The 19,312-nt window shown below is 34.1% G+C and overlaps 1 protein-coding gene across 6 annotated transcripts in view; it reads right to left on the reverse strand.

The window, feature by feature from the left end:
* Positions 1 to 19,312, reverse strand: part of LOC127709698 (GPI inositol-deacylase-like) — a 283,867-nt gene that overhangs the window by 231,304 nt on the left and 33,251 nt on the right. For all 6 annotated transcript variants that reach the window (XR_007985716.1, XR_007985717.1, XM_052215342.1 and 3 more), the window contains exons 6-7: positions 16,332 to 16,374; positions 4,782 to 4,867 (exon numbers count right to left, since the gene is read on the reverse strand). Coding sequence is in view for 4 of the 6 variants with exons in the window: in XM_052215342.1 (XP_052071302.1) it covers positions 4,782 to 4,867; positions 16,332 to 16,374 (129 nt within the window). In the remaining 2 variants the exon portion in view is untranslated. The remainder of the gene's footprint in view (positions 1 to 4,781; positions 4,868 to 16,331; positions 16,375 to 19,312) is intronic.

Below are 19,312 nucleotides of genomic sequence, written 5' to 3' on the forward strand. Positions count from 1 at the left end.
TGACCTAAACATTGTCAATAACTCTTCTCTGCAAAATGTGCTATCCAAAGGCCTGAAATATCGTGAGTCTGAAACCATCAATTGGAAACACAACTTCAAAATACTGATGGATTCAGTCAAGATTATGCCAGTCACTGGGTTAAACGCGAGAAAGAAGAAGTAGATACTCTTTCCGAATGGATTAAAGCTGTGAGGTTGTTGATACAAATCAGCATTAAATAAATTGCTTCGCCGAGCGCAGCTGGATACGACCGCAGAGGTCCAACCCTGAACAGTTGGGGCAAAAATGGACGCAATATTCGTGCTTGATACAGGTCTGAATTTGGATTGTAATTAAATATTTGACACATAAAAGGTTTCTGACACAGAATAACTGTAGTCAAAGAACTTAGAATTGGTTATATGATTTGAATTTATATTAAATTTTTTGCTTTTGTGCAATACACTTTGCTGTTGCGAATTGACCCCCCCCCCCCCACAAAAAAAAATATAAAAAATTTACCCCCCTTTTTTTTTTGCTTTTGTGCAATACACTATGCTGTTGCGTATTACCCCCCCCCCCCCCCTCCCCCCCCCCCCCACACACACACACACACCACACACACTTTTTTTTGCAAAAAAAAATAATATTTGAAGAATTTTTCTTTTTAATTTCTGAAATCTGGAATGAGAAAAAATTGACCCCCCACAATTTCTTTTTCCCCTAAAAAAATTCTTTCCCTCAAGATATGGTCATAATCTCAATTTCCAATGGAGTTTGCAACCTTAATTACCCATTTAAATTTACCATAGTGCTAAATTAATCTATTTTATAATAGAATTTAAAATATGGTGTCAAATCTTTCATATGGATTTTTTTGTAAAAAAAAAAAAAGATGCAACATTTGCAGATATTTTTACTGGTCTTCCTTTATAAATATGCATTTCTTTAAACATAATTTAAAAGCAGTGTAAGGGAGGCAATCAAAACGTTGTATTTGGATTACCTCCCTTACACTGCTTTTAAATTGTCTTAATTGTTCATTAACCATTACTTTTTACATAATTTAAAAGCAGTGTAAGGGAGGTAATTCAACTGATGTATTTGAATTACCTCCCTTACACTGCTTAAAAATTATGTTTTGTACTAAAGTATTTGTCCATTAACCAGGACACCCTTGTTTTTCCCCCTTTTTTGCCCCTAATTCCTAAACGGTTTGAGCCAAAACCCCCAAAGCAAATCCTAACCATCCCTTTGTGGTATGGAAACTTGGGGGAAAAATGCTTATTTTTGGCCCCTAATTCCTGAACTGTTGGTACCATAACCCCCAAAATCAATCCCAACCTTCCTTTTGTGGTATTGAACCTTTTGATAAAATTTCATAGGGATCCATTCACCTAAACTAAAGTTATTGTGTGAAAACCAATGTGTCTTCAGACGACGACGACAATGACGTCGATGACGGCGACGACGCCAACGTTATACCAATATACGACCGCAAAACTTTTTTGAGGTCGTATAAAAACTGAATGGGTCTATGAAAACCCATGCCTACATCAATCTTTAAAGACTCTAATGTTGCAAAACACCTGTCCTATCTCCATGACAAATATGGTATCTCCCCAGATAAAGCCCCAAACAACATCGTTTTTTTGTGTAAATCACATAACATAAGCTGCCTGATAAATGAATTAAGTACTGACAATTCACTTGGAAACTAATTAACATGAATTTCATGGTAAACAAAGCCAGGCTTCAAAGTAAAACTACCTAGAGTTGGCGTGAATCAGATGTGGATATTAAATTATTCCAAAGATCTTTTAGAGAACATAAAATCTAAGACTCTTTCATCTTGCAATAGTATTAAAACATTTGACTTTCTACACTAAAAGACAAATTGAAAGACTTGGTCCTGCTTTGTTTCATAAAAAAAGAAATGCCAACGTAAATACAAGTATCTTGTCTTAATAGGGTGGGATAAATGGTACTTTGTAAAAAACACTCTGATTCAAACAAAAAATTCTCTGAAACTGACATTATTAAGATGCTTGATTTTTTGATTGACAACATATTTGTTACGTTTGGAGGGCATGTTTTTCAACAATCGGCTTTCCCATGGGAACTAACTGTGCTCCTCTTCTTGCTGACTTGTTCCTTTATTCATATAAGGCTGACTTCATACTGTGATACAGGAACTTCTTAGGAAGAAAGAAAAGAAGTTAGCAGTATCCTTTAACTACACTTTCTGCTATGTAGATGATGTTCTGTCAATAAATAACTCACAATTTGTTGACTATGTTGAATGCATCTATCCCATGGAACTTGAGATCAAGGATACAACAGATACAGTAAAGTCTGCCTCATATCTAGACTTCAATCTAGAAACTGACAATGAGGGTTGGTTGCAAACAAAACTTTACCACAAAAGGGATGATTTCAGCTTCCCAGTTGTGAACTTTCCATTTCTATGTGGCAACATTCCAGCAGTGCCTGCATACGGAGAATATATCTCAAAGTTGATACGATATTCTAGGGCTTGTAATTCCTATCATGGTTGCTGCTCAAAAGGAAGCTATTAAACCAAGAGTTCCAAGTGATGAAGAATAAGTCATCCCTTCGTAAATTTTTATGCAATCACGAGTTGGTTGACCATTATGGAATATCCATTTCACGGATAATAGCGGATATGTTCCAATTGTCGTAACTACAAACCTGTTCCCCTTTCCCCAATATGACATACTAAATTAGACTTATTACCAGGTTTGTACTAACATGAGCAACACAACGGGTGCCACATGTGGTGCAGGATCTGCTTACCTTTCAGGAGCACCCGAGATCACCCCCAGTTTTTGGGGTTTATGTTGCTCAGTCTTTAGTTTCCTATGTTGTGTTTTGTGTACTTTTGTTTATCTGTTGGTCTTTTTCTTTTTAAGCCATGGCGTTGTCATTTTATTTTTGACTGATGAGTTTGAATGTACTTTTGGTATCGCTCACCTCTCTTTTACTTGTGAACAAAGAGATTGCAAAGTGGAAAAAAGAAATGGTAAATAAAAGATAAGAAGGAACCGCAACTATTATATGCTCTAGAACTGACATCTAATAAAGACACAGGACTGTGTGATGAAATATTACCTGCAAGAAGAGCAAAGACAGACTGTTAAATGTTTTTTTAGTTAAATTGTGCCTTATTATAGACTCAAAAATCATTTTTACTTTATTCCTGTGCATTATGAGAGACAGTTAAAGATATTTAAAATTTCTATTAATAAACACAGTTATTCAAAGTGAATTTTATATTTATCAGAGAAAGTAATTCAAAGTGAAACTTTCTTAATTTATTTTCATTATATTGTTATTTAATTCATTTGCGTACCCCAAGAATGTTCTGGATTGCACATACTAGTATGTGATGTTCGCCCTACCACTCTTTACGTATACGATATCACTGCTGTTGTGACGTTACCTCTTCAGAGTTCCAATACAAGCACATTGTATCATTGCAAGCAAACATTCTTATTTCTTAGCCTTAATTTGTGTCCAATACAACCACTCTATGATACATAATAATAAAAGGAGTTGTGAGGTACATGTGAATGAGACACAAACTCAACAACACAAAAAAAAACAGATCTAGAAGTCAACATACAATCACAGACAAATTTAATCTTTATACAAAAGGTCAATTTCTAAATAATCTTGCACCCAAAAAATTAGTGAAAAAGTTTAACAAAGAAGAAGCAAAAGTCTCCCATCAATACATAATTCTCTGAAGAATTATAAAATGCTCTAAGGCGCAGCTAGATATGACTGCAGAGGTCGAACCCTGAATAGTTGTGGCAAGAATGGACACTACATTCAAGCTTAACATAGATCTGAATTTGATCTGAATTTGGATTGATATTAAAATATTTGACACAGCACAGGTTTCTGTCACAGAATGAATGTTGTCAAAGAACTGAAAAATTTTGAAATTGGATTTTACCTATTATGATGGTCCAATATCCAAAATCTAAATACACAGTTAGATTCAGCATATCCATGAAGTCGTCAGACAGTTTTGACGTAAATAGACAATAGGTAGAGCTCAACATACTGAACATTTTTGCCCCTGTCAGATTTTCTCTATTTATAGTGGTTTTCAATATAATAAACAAAACTTATATTCTACCTCTATGTCCTATTTTTTGCCATGTCGGCCATCTTGGTTGGCAGTCAGGGTCATCGAACACATTTTTTTAAACTAGATACCCCAATGATGATTGTGGTCAAGATTGGTTAAATTAGGTTCAGTAGTTTCAGAGGAAATGATCTTTGTAAATGTTTATGGATGACGGACGATGACAAACGCCAAGTGATGTTGGCCAGGTGAGCTAAAAAGGAATTTTAATTTCGGGAAATAACGATGTCAGTATCAAATAAATTCAATACTGTGTCTGGACCTGTGTTGCCACATGTAGTTGATTGAAGTAGCATGCATATTGAAGTATAACTGATTATTCCCTAAAATCATTGAAGCCAAGAAAACTTTGATGAAAATTTTCCATGTACATCGTGTTGTACCATTTCAAACAATTGACAAACAGTAAGTGGCTCTTATCTTACCTCCTCTTTAAACGAATTTGCTAAAAAAAAATAACTGTTTCACATGTGTATTACATTGATAAATTAACACTGACAGCAAAATGGGAAAATCTACAAATTATAGAATAATGATAATCCAGTATCCTGAATATGTGAGGTTGAACAAAGACTTGCTTATTATGTAGAATATGATGAATATGTTCTGTATATGGAAACTTACCATGGAGTGACCAACCAATACAACTGAAGTAGGCTTATTGGATTCATATAAGGACAATATTTTCTTTACACATTCATGTACAAATTCTGTAATAAAATAGATAACTATCATTAATAAAAGCCAATACTAAATATGTGGAGGTTATTTGACAAGTATAAGATGCTTAAACATTCTATCATTATCTATTATTATTACACCAAATATAATGGTCCTATCGCTTATATTACCTGAGAAACAGATAAAACCACAAAATCTTAACATTGACCAATGAACCATGAAAATAAGGTTAAGGTAATATGAACCCTGTCAGACATGTACACCTGACAATCATTTCATACACCAAATATAGTAACAGATAAACTGATATAACCACAAAACCTAACATTGATCAATGAACCATGAAAAAGAGGTCAAGGTCAAATAAAACCTGCCAGACATAAATGTACACCTTAGAATTATTCCTTGCACCAAATATACTTGACCTATTGATTATAGTATCTGAGAAATAGACCAAACCACAAAAACTAAACATTGTCCAATGCACCATGAGATTGAGGTCAAGGTCAGATAAAATCTGCCAGTTAGACATGTACACCATACGATCATTACATAGACCATAATATAGTGGACCTATTGCTTATAGTATCTGAGAAACGGACTTGACCAGGTAACTTTAACCTGGATCACTGATCCATGAAATGAGGTCGAGGTCAGGTGAACCCTAACTGACGGACATGTAGACCTAGAAAGGAACACATATACCAAGTATAGCTACCCTATTACTCATAATAGGATAGTATTTCATTTTTCAAAAAAACAGCAATTTTTTTCAAGCAATCACTGTAACATCAAAATGAGGTCAAGGACAATGGACATATGACAGGGAGAAACTTTGTAACATAAGGTATCTGCATACAAGGTATGAAGCATCCAGGTCTTCTGGCTTCTGAAATTTAAAGCTTTATACAATTAGTTTACGTTGTCGCTGATGCCGCTGGATTGCAATCCCTATATCTAGCATACTTTCCTCACAGGCGAGACACTAAGGATTACCTTAATCCAAGCTTGTGCTACTGCTCCTTAGATGGAATAATGGCACAAAGTATATTACATGGGACAGATAAATTTTGAAAAGAAGTTGTTTTTCATAAATGCTTTATGAGAAGTATCACAACTATTATATCACAAACAAAATAAATATTCATTCATAATAAACATATAAAAATATTTTTTTGTTGAATTATTGTTACACAAACATTGTTGTTTTTACTAAATGACAAATTTTCTAGGTAATTTAGTGACTAACTAACAGGGATTACCGGAGAATGCTGAAGACGGGACACTACATAAGTACAGCAAATGTGCAATAAAGTACATTCTCCAATATGTCTCTCTTTTTTACTAAATGTACCAGTCTAATTCTTTTTTTAAAAACACTCATTGATTTTTCATATAAATATAATATAAACTGTTGCCACAGAGATATATCTCACCTTTTTGTAATTTTGATACTATAATGCAAATATTGAATCCAAATGACAATATATAAATATGTGAACTATACAAAACATTCAAAGTCAATGAACCATGATTTATGGAACAGGACCAAATAATCCAAAATGAAATAAGAAATGCCAATGTTTATAAAACTGCATACCAAATACCATTGACTTATGATAAGTTGTTCCCTTTACAATAACCTAAACATATTAACATGTAAACTAAGCAAATGTTTCAATGTCCATTTGATGACACTGAATGCTTGAACATGTGTCTAAAAAATGTTCGGCTAACTCAAAATCATGTCCATTTTTGAAAATGCCCAAAAAAGTCAACATCTATAAAAGATGATTCCATTGTCATGTTCATAGTTTGAAAAAAAAAATATCCAAAATATATAAAATCATCAATTAAAAAAACGTACCTTACAAGGGATTTTTATTTGTCAATAAATTTTATAATTTCCATATCTACTTAAATTTTAGATTTTTCATTAAAGCTGATCAAGGTTGTAGTCTAGTTTAAACAACAAAAGTCACTTTCTTCTGTTTTTTTAAGTGAGGTATACCAAGTTAAAGACAATGTCATTTGGGAAGTAGAGTTGGAATAATTGAATGTAATGTCCAAAAAGAATGGGAACAAGTTTATCATCAAGTTGAAAATCTCCTCATAAGCATGCATAATTGCCAACTACAAGTGAAGTATTTTAGCACTGATCAGCAATTGAATGAAATTTGGAGGTCTCAGTTTTTATGACAAGTATGCCACTCTTTTTTTAATCTGAAATTCAGTAATATCATGAAGTGTACAGTGTGCCATGTCTTGAGCCCTTGTCTATTTGAATCACAATTACTCTTCAATCTTTTAATTTCAAGAATTATAAATTTAAGTCGATCGATGCGTCAACTTAATAAAAATTATGACCTGTTCAGAGAAAACTGATTAGAATAATGACCATACGAATATAGTGATTTGAAAGAAAAACTTTACTGAGTAGAAATTACCAGTAGGACCAATTGAACTGGACAAGCCATGTAATATGTAAAATTCAATGAACCAATGAGAAAAAATGTATCATTCTAATCGTGCATGCGGAACCAGCACTAAGGAAAAGTAAATGCTAATAGTTATAGAAAACAAATAAAAGATAATTGAATTTTAATTATTCATTTTTAGAATAAAAATTTTACCACTACTTTCCTAGTACACTCTTCTGATCTTATTCATGATAGAATTTGTGGAACAGTCAAATGTTTCACCAGAAAGACTTTATAAAATTGAGAATGGAAATGGGGAATATGTCAAAGAGACAACAACCCGACCAAAGAGCAGACAACAGCTGAAGGCCACCAATGGGTCTTCAACGCAGCGAGAGAAAATCCCGCACCCGGAGGTGGTCCTCAGCTGGCCCCTAAATAAAATTGTGTACTAGTTCAGTGAAAATGGATGTCACACTAAACTCCAAAACATACAAATGAACTAAACTTAAAAAACATACAAGACTAACAAAGGCCAGAGGCTCCTGACTTGGGACAGGCGCAAAAATGCGGCGGGGTTAAACATGTTTTGTGAGATCTCAACCCTCCCCCTATACCTCTAGCCAATGTAGAATAAAGAAACACATAGCATATAAGCATATATACATATAAGGTATGTACTATCAACAATAAAAACTTTTTTGTTGACATCATTGTCAAAATTAAAATTTACCATCTACTACACCTTTTTTGCTGGCATCCTTGATAAATTAATTTGTATGTTTGTTTGAATTTTTTAGTTGTGTTGTATGTCTGTAATGTTGTTTACACAGTTTTGGCTGCTGGATCCAAATCATTGTCACATTAACTATAAACAGCTGTTATACAAGTGGGAGGTTTAGCTAGCTATAAAACCAGGTTTATATAAAAATAAAGAAATGTGGTATGATTACCAATGAGACAACTATCAAACAAAGTTCAAATGAAGTGGATTAAGCAATTAAAGGCAACTGTACGGCCTTCAACAATGAGAAAAAACCATACCCTTTTAGGCCGCTATATAAGGCCCCGACATGAAAAATATAAAACAATTCAATTGAGAAAACTAATGGCCTAGTTAATAACAAAATAATTTACGAAAAACAAATATGGCAGACATGATAAGAAAATGCCTGTACCAAGTCAGTAATTTGGCAGTTGTTTTTCACTTGTTTCATTGATTTATAGCGTATGATTTTGTCAGTTTTTATGGACTTCCCCTTTTTGATATTGCCTTGGATTTTGGTATTTTTGTTATACTTTTTTTCATTAGTATTGTAGGTGTCCAATTCCAAGATTTCAGATATATTGAAGCATGTTTGAGGTTTTCCTTATTCCAAGGTTGAAAAATCCATTATTAAGCTATTTTTCCAGAATTTACAAATAATTACTAGGATAGGAAGTAAAAATTCAACTGTTATTTAATATTATATAAATTGAACAGACAATACTGTAGTGTATGTTGCAGCATTTTCAGAGGGCAGACAATGTTACTGGCGTCACGGAGGCTAATTTTACCACTAAAAGTTCTGCCACATTTGGCTTTGTAAGTGAACATATTTTGGCAAGTGGATAGGTTTTGGGAGATTGACAGGTTTGAGTGTTACACATTCCCAATATGCAAGCTGCTGGAATGTTGCTGCATATAAATGGAAAATTTACAATCTGAAAAATGACATCATCTCTTTTCAGTGTTCCAGCTAGGATTTCAAAAGGGCAGGGTGCCAATCCTGAAAAGGGCACGTTTAACGCGTGAAAGATAATTTGAAAAAGGCATGTTTTAATAAAGATGTAAATCAAACATTGTTTTATTCCTTTGATCATAGGCAACATATATATACAATCACAATCACAATCACAATGACATTAGCCTTGATAGAACTTTATCTTTCTATCTTTAGTACTGAAGAAATTGTCAAGCACCTTGTCACACAATTTATTAAAACATTGCTTGTCACAATTAAGTTTAACATGTAAAATGTTTTGTAATGTATCCTGCTTCATCCTATTTCTGTGGTCACACTTAACGAGTTTAACTTGTGAGAATACTCTCTCTACCTCTGCTGTGCTCAAAGGCAACACAGCAGCTGTGCTGAGTAGGTGAATCATGTTAGGGTAAAGTGTAATTAACCCTAAATTACTGTTTGATAAAAACTTAAGGCAAGCCATGATTGTTCTATCATGACTGCTCTTGTCCCCTATAAGTTCACAAAATGATGTCCATTCATTCAGTAGAATGTCATCATCTATTGCAAAATGTGATGACAGCTCCATTATTTCAGAAACAGCATATGTTTCTGGTACTTCTTCCAACATGGATGTGTCTAAAAGTGCAAGGTTGTTCATGGCATCTGTGTCTACAAACCTACAAAGAAAAAAGATAATTGCTAGTATAAAGGATAACATGAAAATATGAATTCCTAACAATTGATATTTTATGATAATTTTTACATACCTAGTTTCAATGTTGTCTATCAATTCAGTCAGGAAAGGTTCCCTCACAGTACTGTTGAATTTGTCCCTCTTAGTTACATCAATGGAACACTCATCTGCAATAACACTCAGTTTTTTCTGCCATGGTCCATCATTTTGAGCAGATTTCATTTTATTTAAAAGAGAAATTGTCTTGTCAACCATACTTTTAACCATACCTTAAAAGGAATGTCATAAATGTATTATTATACCATTTATAAATGAACAGTGTTTTCCGTTCGGCATTTAAGCCGGGTGTGCCGACCACCTTATTTTGAAAGCCGACCACCTTTCGATTGTAGGAGGTGGTCGGCTTTTTTTTCAAATTCCAGATTTTTTTCGGTTCTGCGCCGTAAAAATTTAAATACTAATCACGCCTTGCTGATTGTTTTCATTGACAAAAATGGCGGATTGTCAAATTTCAAAGTTTTCTTTTATTAATCGGTTGGGAAAGAAAGGAAGATGACGATGGTGATCAGGAAAATTCTAAGCCAAATAAGTCAACTAAAATGGATAGTTGTATTGAAATTGTTGAAATTGAAAAAAAAAAGTATCGAAACAACGGAAAAGGCACGCAAGCCATTTCACGCAAGCGATTGCGAAGATAAACTGGTTGGGAACAATCCCCCAAATGAGGGATATCCCTTAAATGAGGAACTGTCTCTCTGGCAAGAGGTCAAGTTTAAATTATGTTGAAGAAAAAATAGAGAAAAACTTAGATTTTTGAACTTAAAAGGGGGAAAAAATCGTTATATTTGGAACAACGTTTCTAAAAGAGGGTTCCATTAATTTTAATGATAAAGAAGATATAAGTCCTGAAATATTACAAAATTCTTGAACATGTTTTGACCATATAATACCAAATAGATGTATAGGTCTTTGGGAAAAGTTTCTGTCAATAAAATAAATATGTGTTCATTTGTATCTCGTTAAATGTACCCCCTCATAAAAGAGATAGTCATTACATTTTGAGGTTACCCCTCATTTGAGAGGTTCCCAAGCTGATAAATATGAACAGGACTTTAAATGGCTAATCATCACAGAAGGAGGATATTATTGTTCTGTGTGCCAAAAATACAGCATTAAAGCAAGGAACAGGACAGAAACTTTGATTGATAAGCCATGCATAGGCAAGTGAGGAGGAGGGAGTCCTGCAAAAGCCAAATCTGCTATTCGAGATTAACAAAACTAATTTGTCAAATGAAAGGCTAGCAGTAATCATAGTGATAGCAGAAGAACAGTTCAATTTCATTAAATGTGAATACAATACTAATCCTTCTTTTTGTGACCCCCACCAACAGTAATGAAAGAACCTTAGTGAGTGCGCTCACATACCCCACGTCCCCACATTGTCATTGGAGAAATAAAATAAGTGTAAGAAAAAAAAATTGTATCAAAAAAAAAAATTGAATCATAATTTCCTGTCAATTTGCACATCTATGTAGTATGTCCTTATTATCTGAAAAGGTTTCATGAAATTCTGTTGTGTGGTTTGAGAGGAGTTGCGATGACAAACTGTTGCAGTAGTACATTAAAGTAAATAAGTTCAAAGGGGCGTAACTCCTAGAAAAAGAATTGAATCCTAATTTCCTGTCGATATGCACAACTACATAGTATGTCCTTATTATCTAAAAAGGTTTCGTGAAATTCTGTTGTGTGGTTTGAGAGGAGTTGCGATGACAAAAGGTTGCAGTAGTATATTGGGCAAATAAGTTCAAAGGGCGTAACTCCTGAAAAAAAAATTGAATCGTAATTTCCTGTCGATATGCACATCTACGTAGTATGTCCTTATTATCTGAAAAGGTTTCATGAAATTCTGTTGTGTGGTTTGAGAGGAGTTGCGATGACAAACTGTTGCAGTAGTACATTTAAGTAAATAAGTTCAAAGGGGCGTAACTCCTAGAAAAAGAATTGAATCATATTTTCCTGTCGATATGCACAACTACATAGTATGTCCTTATTATCTAAAAAGGTTTCGTGAAATTCTGTTGTGTGGTTTGAGAGGAGTTGCGATGACAAAAGGTTGCAGTAGTATATTGGGCAAATTAGTTCAAAGGGGCGTAACTCCTGGAAAAAAAATTGAATCGTAATTTCCTGTAGATATGCACATCTACGTAGTATGTCCTTATTATCTGAAAAGGTTTCATGAAATTCTGTTGTGTGGTTTGAGAGGAGTTGCGATGACAAACTGTTGCAGTAGTACATTTAAGTAAATAAGTTCAAAGGGGTGTAACTCCTAGAAAAAGAATTGAATCATAATTTCCTGTCGATATGCACAACTACATAGTATGTCCTTATTATCTAAAAAGGTTTCGTGAAATTCTGTTGTGTGGTTTGAGAGGAGTTGCGATGACAAAAGGTTGCAGTAGTATATTGGGCAAATAAGTTCAAAGGGGCGTAACTCCTGGAAAAAAAATTGAATCGTAATTTCCTGTCGATATGCACATCTACGTAATATGTCCTTATTATCTGAAAAGGTTTCATGAAATTCTGTTGTGTGGTTTGAGAGGAGTTGCGATGACAAACTGTTGCAGTAGTATATTGGGCAAATAAGTTCAAAGGGGCGTAACTCCTGGAAAAAAAATTGAATCGTAATTTCCTGTCGATATGCACAACTACATAGTATGTCCTTATTATCTAAAAAGGTTTCGAGAAATTTTGTTGTGTGGTTTGAGAGTAGTTGCGATGACAAGAAACAGGACTGACGGACGGACGTACGGACGGACGGACAGACGGACGGGTCAAAAACATTATACCCTCTGCAACTCGTTGCATGGGGTATAATAAAAAACGGTTGGAAATGTTAAAACACAAAAAAAACACCCAACCGGTTGCAAGTGATTTTTTCAAAACACCCACCTTACCTAAGTGAAAAATGGAGAACACTGATGAATGTGGAATAATTTGGAAACATACTACATTAACAGGTGTATTGTATTAAAATGTGTATTTTATTTAACATACCTAAATGTATATCTCTTCTCTGAAAAAAGAGGGATAGTGTGGTCATTTGTGGCAGCACATCAGCCAGTAACAAAAGTGTTGACAGGATATATGGATCCTTCAAGTTCTTTAGTAAACCATTACCAACAGGGTCCCCACTTATGGTGTTAGATTCTAGATCAATAATAATTGCCCTGAAAATAGTTGCATAAACACACTATTACATTGTCATGTTATTTTGTAAATAAATGTGATGATTAAATTAAAATAATCATTAAAATTATAAGTCTGGTACCTTTGATTAGTATTTATCCCTTTATTCATTTATTTAGTTTTTACACTTTTAAATAGCTATTTTCATGATTATAATTGTTTTTAAAAAATTCCGATCTTTAATATATATACTGTATATATCAATCATAAATACCTGTAAGATGTCACTATAGCCCTGACAGCTTGACCGTGACTCAACCATCTGTGATGTTTTGCCTTTTTCACCTTTAGAACAGGCTCACCAAGTGCCTTCTGTACATTCTCTAAAGATTTTGTGTGATTGCAGCTATATTTATAGTACTTGTGTAAATTGTCAAGTGTGTCATCCAAGCGCTTCACTACCTTGACATTTTTGTTAAGAATCCCTGCAAGCAAGTGCAAGTCTATGGTCCTTGCAATGGTTGGTGATAAGTGATGGAATGGACTCCTTCAATTTTGTCCATACACCATTTTTTCTACCTGATAACACTGCAGCTCCATCAGAGCCGAATGCAGACATTTTAGAAAGGGGTAACTTAGCAGATTGTAATTCTTCTTTAATTTTGTCAGTTATAGTCTCAGCACGCCCATCATCTATAAGTGGGTCACATATAAAAGCATTCTTAATGTTACATTCAGGATCTATGTATCTAGCACAAATAGCTAGATGTTTATGGGAGGTGATGTCCATTACCTCATCAACCATGAGTGAGTAGGTTGGGCTTTTTCTCATCTCATTGAAAAGATTTTCTCTAACTTCATCACGTAAAAGTGTTAGCAATTCAGAAACAATATCCCAACTTGTATATTTAGCATTCTTTGCCAGTTTCAAATTGTTCAAGTTACACGAACCAAGTTCAATATTCAGATCAACAAGGCTAGAAAAAAGATCAAGTGATAAATTGTGCTCTACTAAATAGTAAATCACCTTCAAGGCATCTTTAATAGCACTTCGTGAGTTTTGATTAAGTTTTTGATTGCATTTATCAGCATTTTCCTGTTCAGACTCACGATTAACAGAGGCCAAGTGCTCAGAGCAGTGTTCATGTTCTTTTATCTTATCTAACCGTATAGTTTTGCAACCAATATCACTCCATACACCCACTGAACTGTGCTTTTGACACAGCTGACAAATCATTACATCATCTATATTTTGCAACCAGGGTCTACCATATTGCCATTTGGATTCAAAAACCGTTTTATGTCCACGATTATGCTTTCTTTTTTTATTGGGGCTTTCTGTAGATTCAAAAGTTCTACTCTCTTCATTTTTTCTTTTTAAGTTCTCATCCAGTTTTTTGGGACTTTCATTTTCAGTACTTCCATTACGATTTCTGAAAAAAATATCTTTTATAAAGTATTTTTTTCCGTTATCGTCTTTTCCTAGAAGTAATTCTTTAGAAATTTTTTTTAAATTTCTATACAGTTATTTTTTTCAAGCTATCGTCGTTACACAAGAGTTGTAAAAATTATTATATTTCAGTGGATTCATTTTCAATCAAATGGAAATAGTAACTGTCAAAATTAATAAGCAGCTGCGCCATGAGCGCATGATACGCTCGTCGTCTTGTGTGTGAATTTTTATGCAATAAGCATAAATAGTTTCTGACATACGGCGTGACATGCGAAAACCCCCTTTTTTTTTACAAAAACTCAATATCTCTAAAATAAAATTTTGAATCAAAACCAAAAAGTATACAGATCTTTAGATTAATATAACTAAGAAGTGTGTAAAATTTTAAGCAAAAATCATAAATCGTTTTTGAGGTACGGCGCGACATGTGAAAACCCCCCTTTTAAAAAAAAAAAATCAATATCTCAAAAATGAAATTTTGAATCAAAACCAAAAAGTATACAGATCTTTAGATTAATATTACTAAGAAGTGTGTAAAATTTTAAGCAATAATCATAAATCGTTTTTGAGATACGGCGCGACATGTGAAAAACCCCTCCACCTTTTTTTACAAAATACTCAATAACTCAAAAATAAAATTTTGAATCATCACCAAAAAGTATACAGATCTTAAAGTTAATATAACTAAGAAGTGTGTAAAGTTTTAAGCAATAATCATAAACTGTTTTTGAGATACGGCGCGACATGTGAAAAACCCCTCCCCCTTTTATAACAAAATACTCAGTATCTCTAAAATAAAATTTTGAATCATCACCAAAAAGTATACAGATCTAAAGATTAATATAACTAAGAAGTGTGTAAAGTTTTAAGCAATAATCCTAAATTGTTTTTGAGATACGGCGCGACATGTGAAAAAAAACACACACCTGTTTTAGTTACTAAGTCCCGTAACTCAAAAAGTTTTAATCTTATTTTCACCAAAAAGTATACAGATCGTTTGACCATCATAAGAAACAACTATGTTAAGTTTCATGAAATTTGGATAAGTCATTCTCAAATTACTGTGCGACATGTTTACGCCGAACAGCCGGACAGACAGACGGACAGACGGACGGACAGACGGACGGACACCGGACATTTGTATAACATAATACGTCCCGTCAAAAATTTGACGGGTGTATAAAAATATAAAATATAACAAATTCACGTAGTGCTAAAAAAGTTGGCTAAACTTCTGTTCGTCACTTTATTTTTTTTTAATTTCCTCTTTCAATCGTCGTTCACACTTAGGCATTGTGATTGTAAATAAGACAAGAAAAACAAACTCAGAATGTTATATAGTTTTTATTTAATGAGTTAAAATCACCGCTAATTAATAGATCATAGTAGTACATACATATTATGTATACACTGATCAGCTGTTATCGACACACAGGTAAATCTATTTTTAACTTTTCAATGTTGACAAGGACGCATTAATCTGTAATGGCGGATCATAGCAAAACGTTCAAAATCAAACATCATCGATCTCAAAAAGGGCAGGGCGCAACGAAAAAGGCACAGGGTGCTTCGAAATCGTTAAAAAGGGCACAGGGTGCAACTGAAAAAAGGGCGGGTGTCGCGCCCTCTGAAAACGGCCTAGCTGGAACACTGCTTTTGTTCTTAGATTTGGACCTTAACCTTTCCCCATTGTCAATTTCTAGATGTAAGTCAGGATATGAGGCAGACTGATCTGCATCTTTTGTGTTCTTCATTTTAAGTTCAATGGGAAGGGTTTTAATAACTTCAGAACCAAATCACGGCTCTGATCATATTTTATCCTTTATCTATAAATCTCTGAACAGTTGAATTCTATTGTTGGTCATTGTTAATATTTTTACCCCTCAACTGGTTATTTTTTTAATCATCAGCTTTTGTTAAATGACTAAAACTTTGTTAAATTTCCCTTTGTTATTTCTGCAGTTTTCCATAATATGCTTTCTTATTATCTTTCAGTTAAAATAATATAATTACCTGTCTGAGATTGCAACATTCCTCCGTACAATGCTGACAATTCCTGCAAATTAAAACATGTATCTATCAAAAAAAAAAAGAAACATATTAAGTGTCAATCTGCCTAAGAATCAGGCAGTGGTGAAAACATGACAAACAAAAACCCACTCAAGTTGACATTAATTTATGTTCAAAATGTACAATGGTGCACGAATATAACATTAGTTTCCTTTTCCTGTTCTGGTAATTCAAGACATTATTTGGTTGAATTGCACTGGAAATTAACAATTAAGGGGAGCTAACTCCGTAATTTGCTATCAGTCTAACCAAAAGTTATCTAGAAATTTCTCGAGTTACCAGACACACAGAAACGAATAACCTACCATTTCTGACTTAGGATAAGGATAACTTCAAAATAGGATGGTTAGGTCAGTGGGTTTTTTTCGGCCATGTTTTGATTTTTTTCAAAATTGCCCGATTACAAAGACAAACACTTAAATTGATATTTAATCAATCATTTCCCCAAAGCAAGATATTAGGTAATGACTGGAGCAATCATAAACTTATTTAACTAAGTCATATATATTCATATTCTTGTAAAAGTCAGAAATCTTGTTGCAGGTTGCCATTATATTTTTTTGGAGTACTTTTCATTTAGGATTCAGTGTTGTCTTCATTCATCTCTGCTAGATTCATTGAATTTGTTATGATTGGGTGATTGACATATGGTATCAGCTTTTGTCCATTGTTGAAGAACATTTGCTGACCTAGAGATACCTTATTTTGATATTGTATTGTTATAAAATTGAGAATGGAAATGGGGAATGTGTCAAAGAGACAACAAGCCGACCGAAGAGCAGAAAACAGCCGAAGACCACCAATGGGTCTTCAACACAGCAAGTATATCCTGCACTCCGAGGAGGGCTTCAGCTGGCCCCTAAACAAAAGTGTGTACTAGTTCAATGAAAATGGACGTCATGCATGTTTGGTTCAGGGTCAATATTATTTTTCGCAAACCCTTTTGCCAAAACAATTTAATGTTGCCACTTTCATTACTAACTTATTTTCCTTTTTACAAAAGACCTTAAGTTCAATTTGTAGCGCCCTGGTCTCAAGTATATCTTGGATCTAATATAACCTGTAATATTAAGTACCAGTGTTATAATCCAACATCTCTATCTTAATATAAAACTCTTTACAAAAGGCCATTGAACTTAATTTCTGTCATTTTATGTGGATACCGTACTGGCAATAATTATATTTGCACCTAAAACATCAGTAGGTTGGGATTTGTCTTCAATCAGTTTATCGGATACTTTCTAGATGAATCAAATTAAAGATTTTTCTTAAATTTTATGACATTAATCAAAAAAAAAAAAATAAAAATTCTTTTTGTTCCATGATTTAAAGTTAAGTTAAAATATAAAACTTTGTTTAAGACAAGAGCACTAAAACCATTGTGTCTTGTCCCCACTTCAAAACAATAATTTTGTAAAAGTTGTAGAAACAACTCATTTAAATGACATGTGAAGCCAATTGACCACACCACATCCATACCTGCCAACTTTTCAAAAATCTCCATGGGGGATTTTAAGTGCAAGAGGACCTAATGCTCCTCTTATATTGTCATAAGTGTTCTTAATCTACTACATGTTCTATATTGTTTGAAGGAAATTTGATTTATTAAATTGTAGTTTATACACAATACAATGCATCTGTTATCAACGATTTCAGCAGGCAGTTATCTTAGTCTATTCTTAGGTAATTACATAACATTTATTTTTAGCTTTTTAGGAATAGTGCCCTAGAGGGGGGTTAGAGTATTGTTGATGAAATTGAGAGAACGCATCGATGTATCGGATGCAATTACAATCAGCTATTATTTACTGTTATCAAACCATATAGTTCAAAAACTATCTAACATCGAAATATTAACAATTAATTGACATGGAATAGTGATTGGATATTTTATTGAGTATTGATTATCTAATTTCCAAGTGTGAACAATTATGGGTCCTAAACGCCCAGGTAAACAGAGACTTGCTCCATATGATCCCGAACTTTTGGAAAACTGGACTTTAACTAGACTCCGTGCAGAGCTGAGAACTAAGAACATTAAATTCCCAACTAACGCTAGGAGAATGGCTTTAGTTCGTTAATTGAAACCATCGAGTGTCTACGACATAAGCGGCGGCGGCGGCCATGACACCATGTTAGCAGTTACACAAGAGACGAGTGCGCGATCCCACAATGCACCGCAAAATGTAAACAATAACAATAGCGACAGAACGGCAATTTTAGTAGATCTAGTGTCTAAACTTTCGTCCAATGTTCAAAACCTACAACAGAATGTTATTTCTTTGAATAATAAAGTAACTGCTTTGTCAAATAATATTCCGCAAAATAACAGTATCAGTACAAGTTCGTCCGTACCCTCAAGTTCTCCAGTTTTAACTACGTTTGTCGACGGCAGTCAAACAACTCCAAACATTACTCCTACTACATCAGTACCAATCACAACTCCCAGTTCTACAGGGAACTATTCCATTGAGTCGGCTCTTCAATGCTTTCAGACATCGTCCTTGAACAGGCATGTTCCTACCGCAGCTGCAGGAAGTGAAGCCCAGGCTCGGGAAGTCAGTGATCGTGATACAAGAGGATACATACGAACCTGTTACGGTTATTCTGCAGAATCACTGCCTTTGGTGGAAACTATTTCGCCTCAACTTAGACATAATATTACAGCAGGTAGGGACGTTATTCTTGCATCCCTGTTAATACCTTTTTACTCTGGCATGTGCAGTGATAACATTGAACAGTTTCCGTATCCCAATAAACCGGATCCCAGATTGAATAGATCCTTGACAATAGGGGAATTTGTTCAGGCGTTTAGCATTTACAAAAACGTGATGTGTTCAGCATATCCCCAGAGGCGGAATGAGCTTGACCTTTATGAAAGAGATATAGTGGATATGGCCACCAGGTATGGTGGCAGGGGATTT

The sequence above is a fragment of the Mytilus californianus genome, unplaced genomic scaffold, assembly GCF_021869535.1.
Source record: "Mytilus californianus isolate M0D057914Y unplaced genomic scaffold, xbMytCali1.0.p SCAF_7, whole genome shotgun sequence".
NCBI lineage: Eukaryota > Metazoa > Mollusca > Bivalvia > Mytilida > Mytilidae > Mytilus > Mytilus californianus.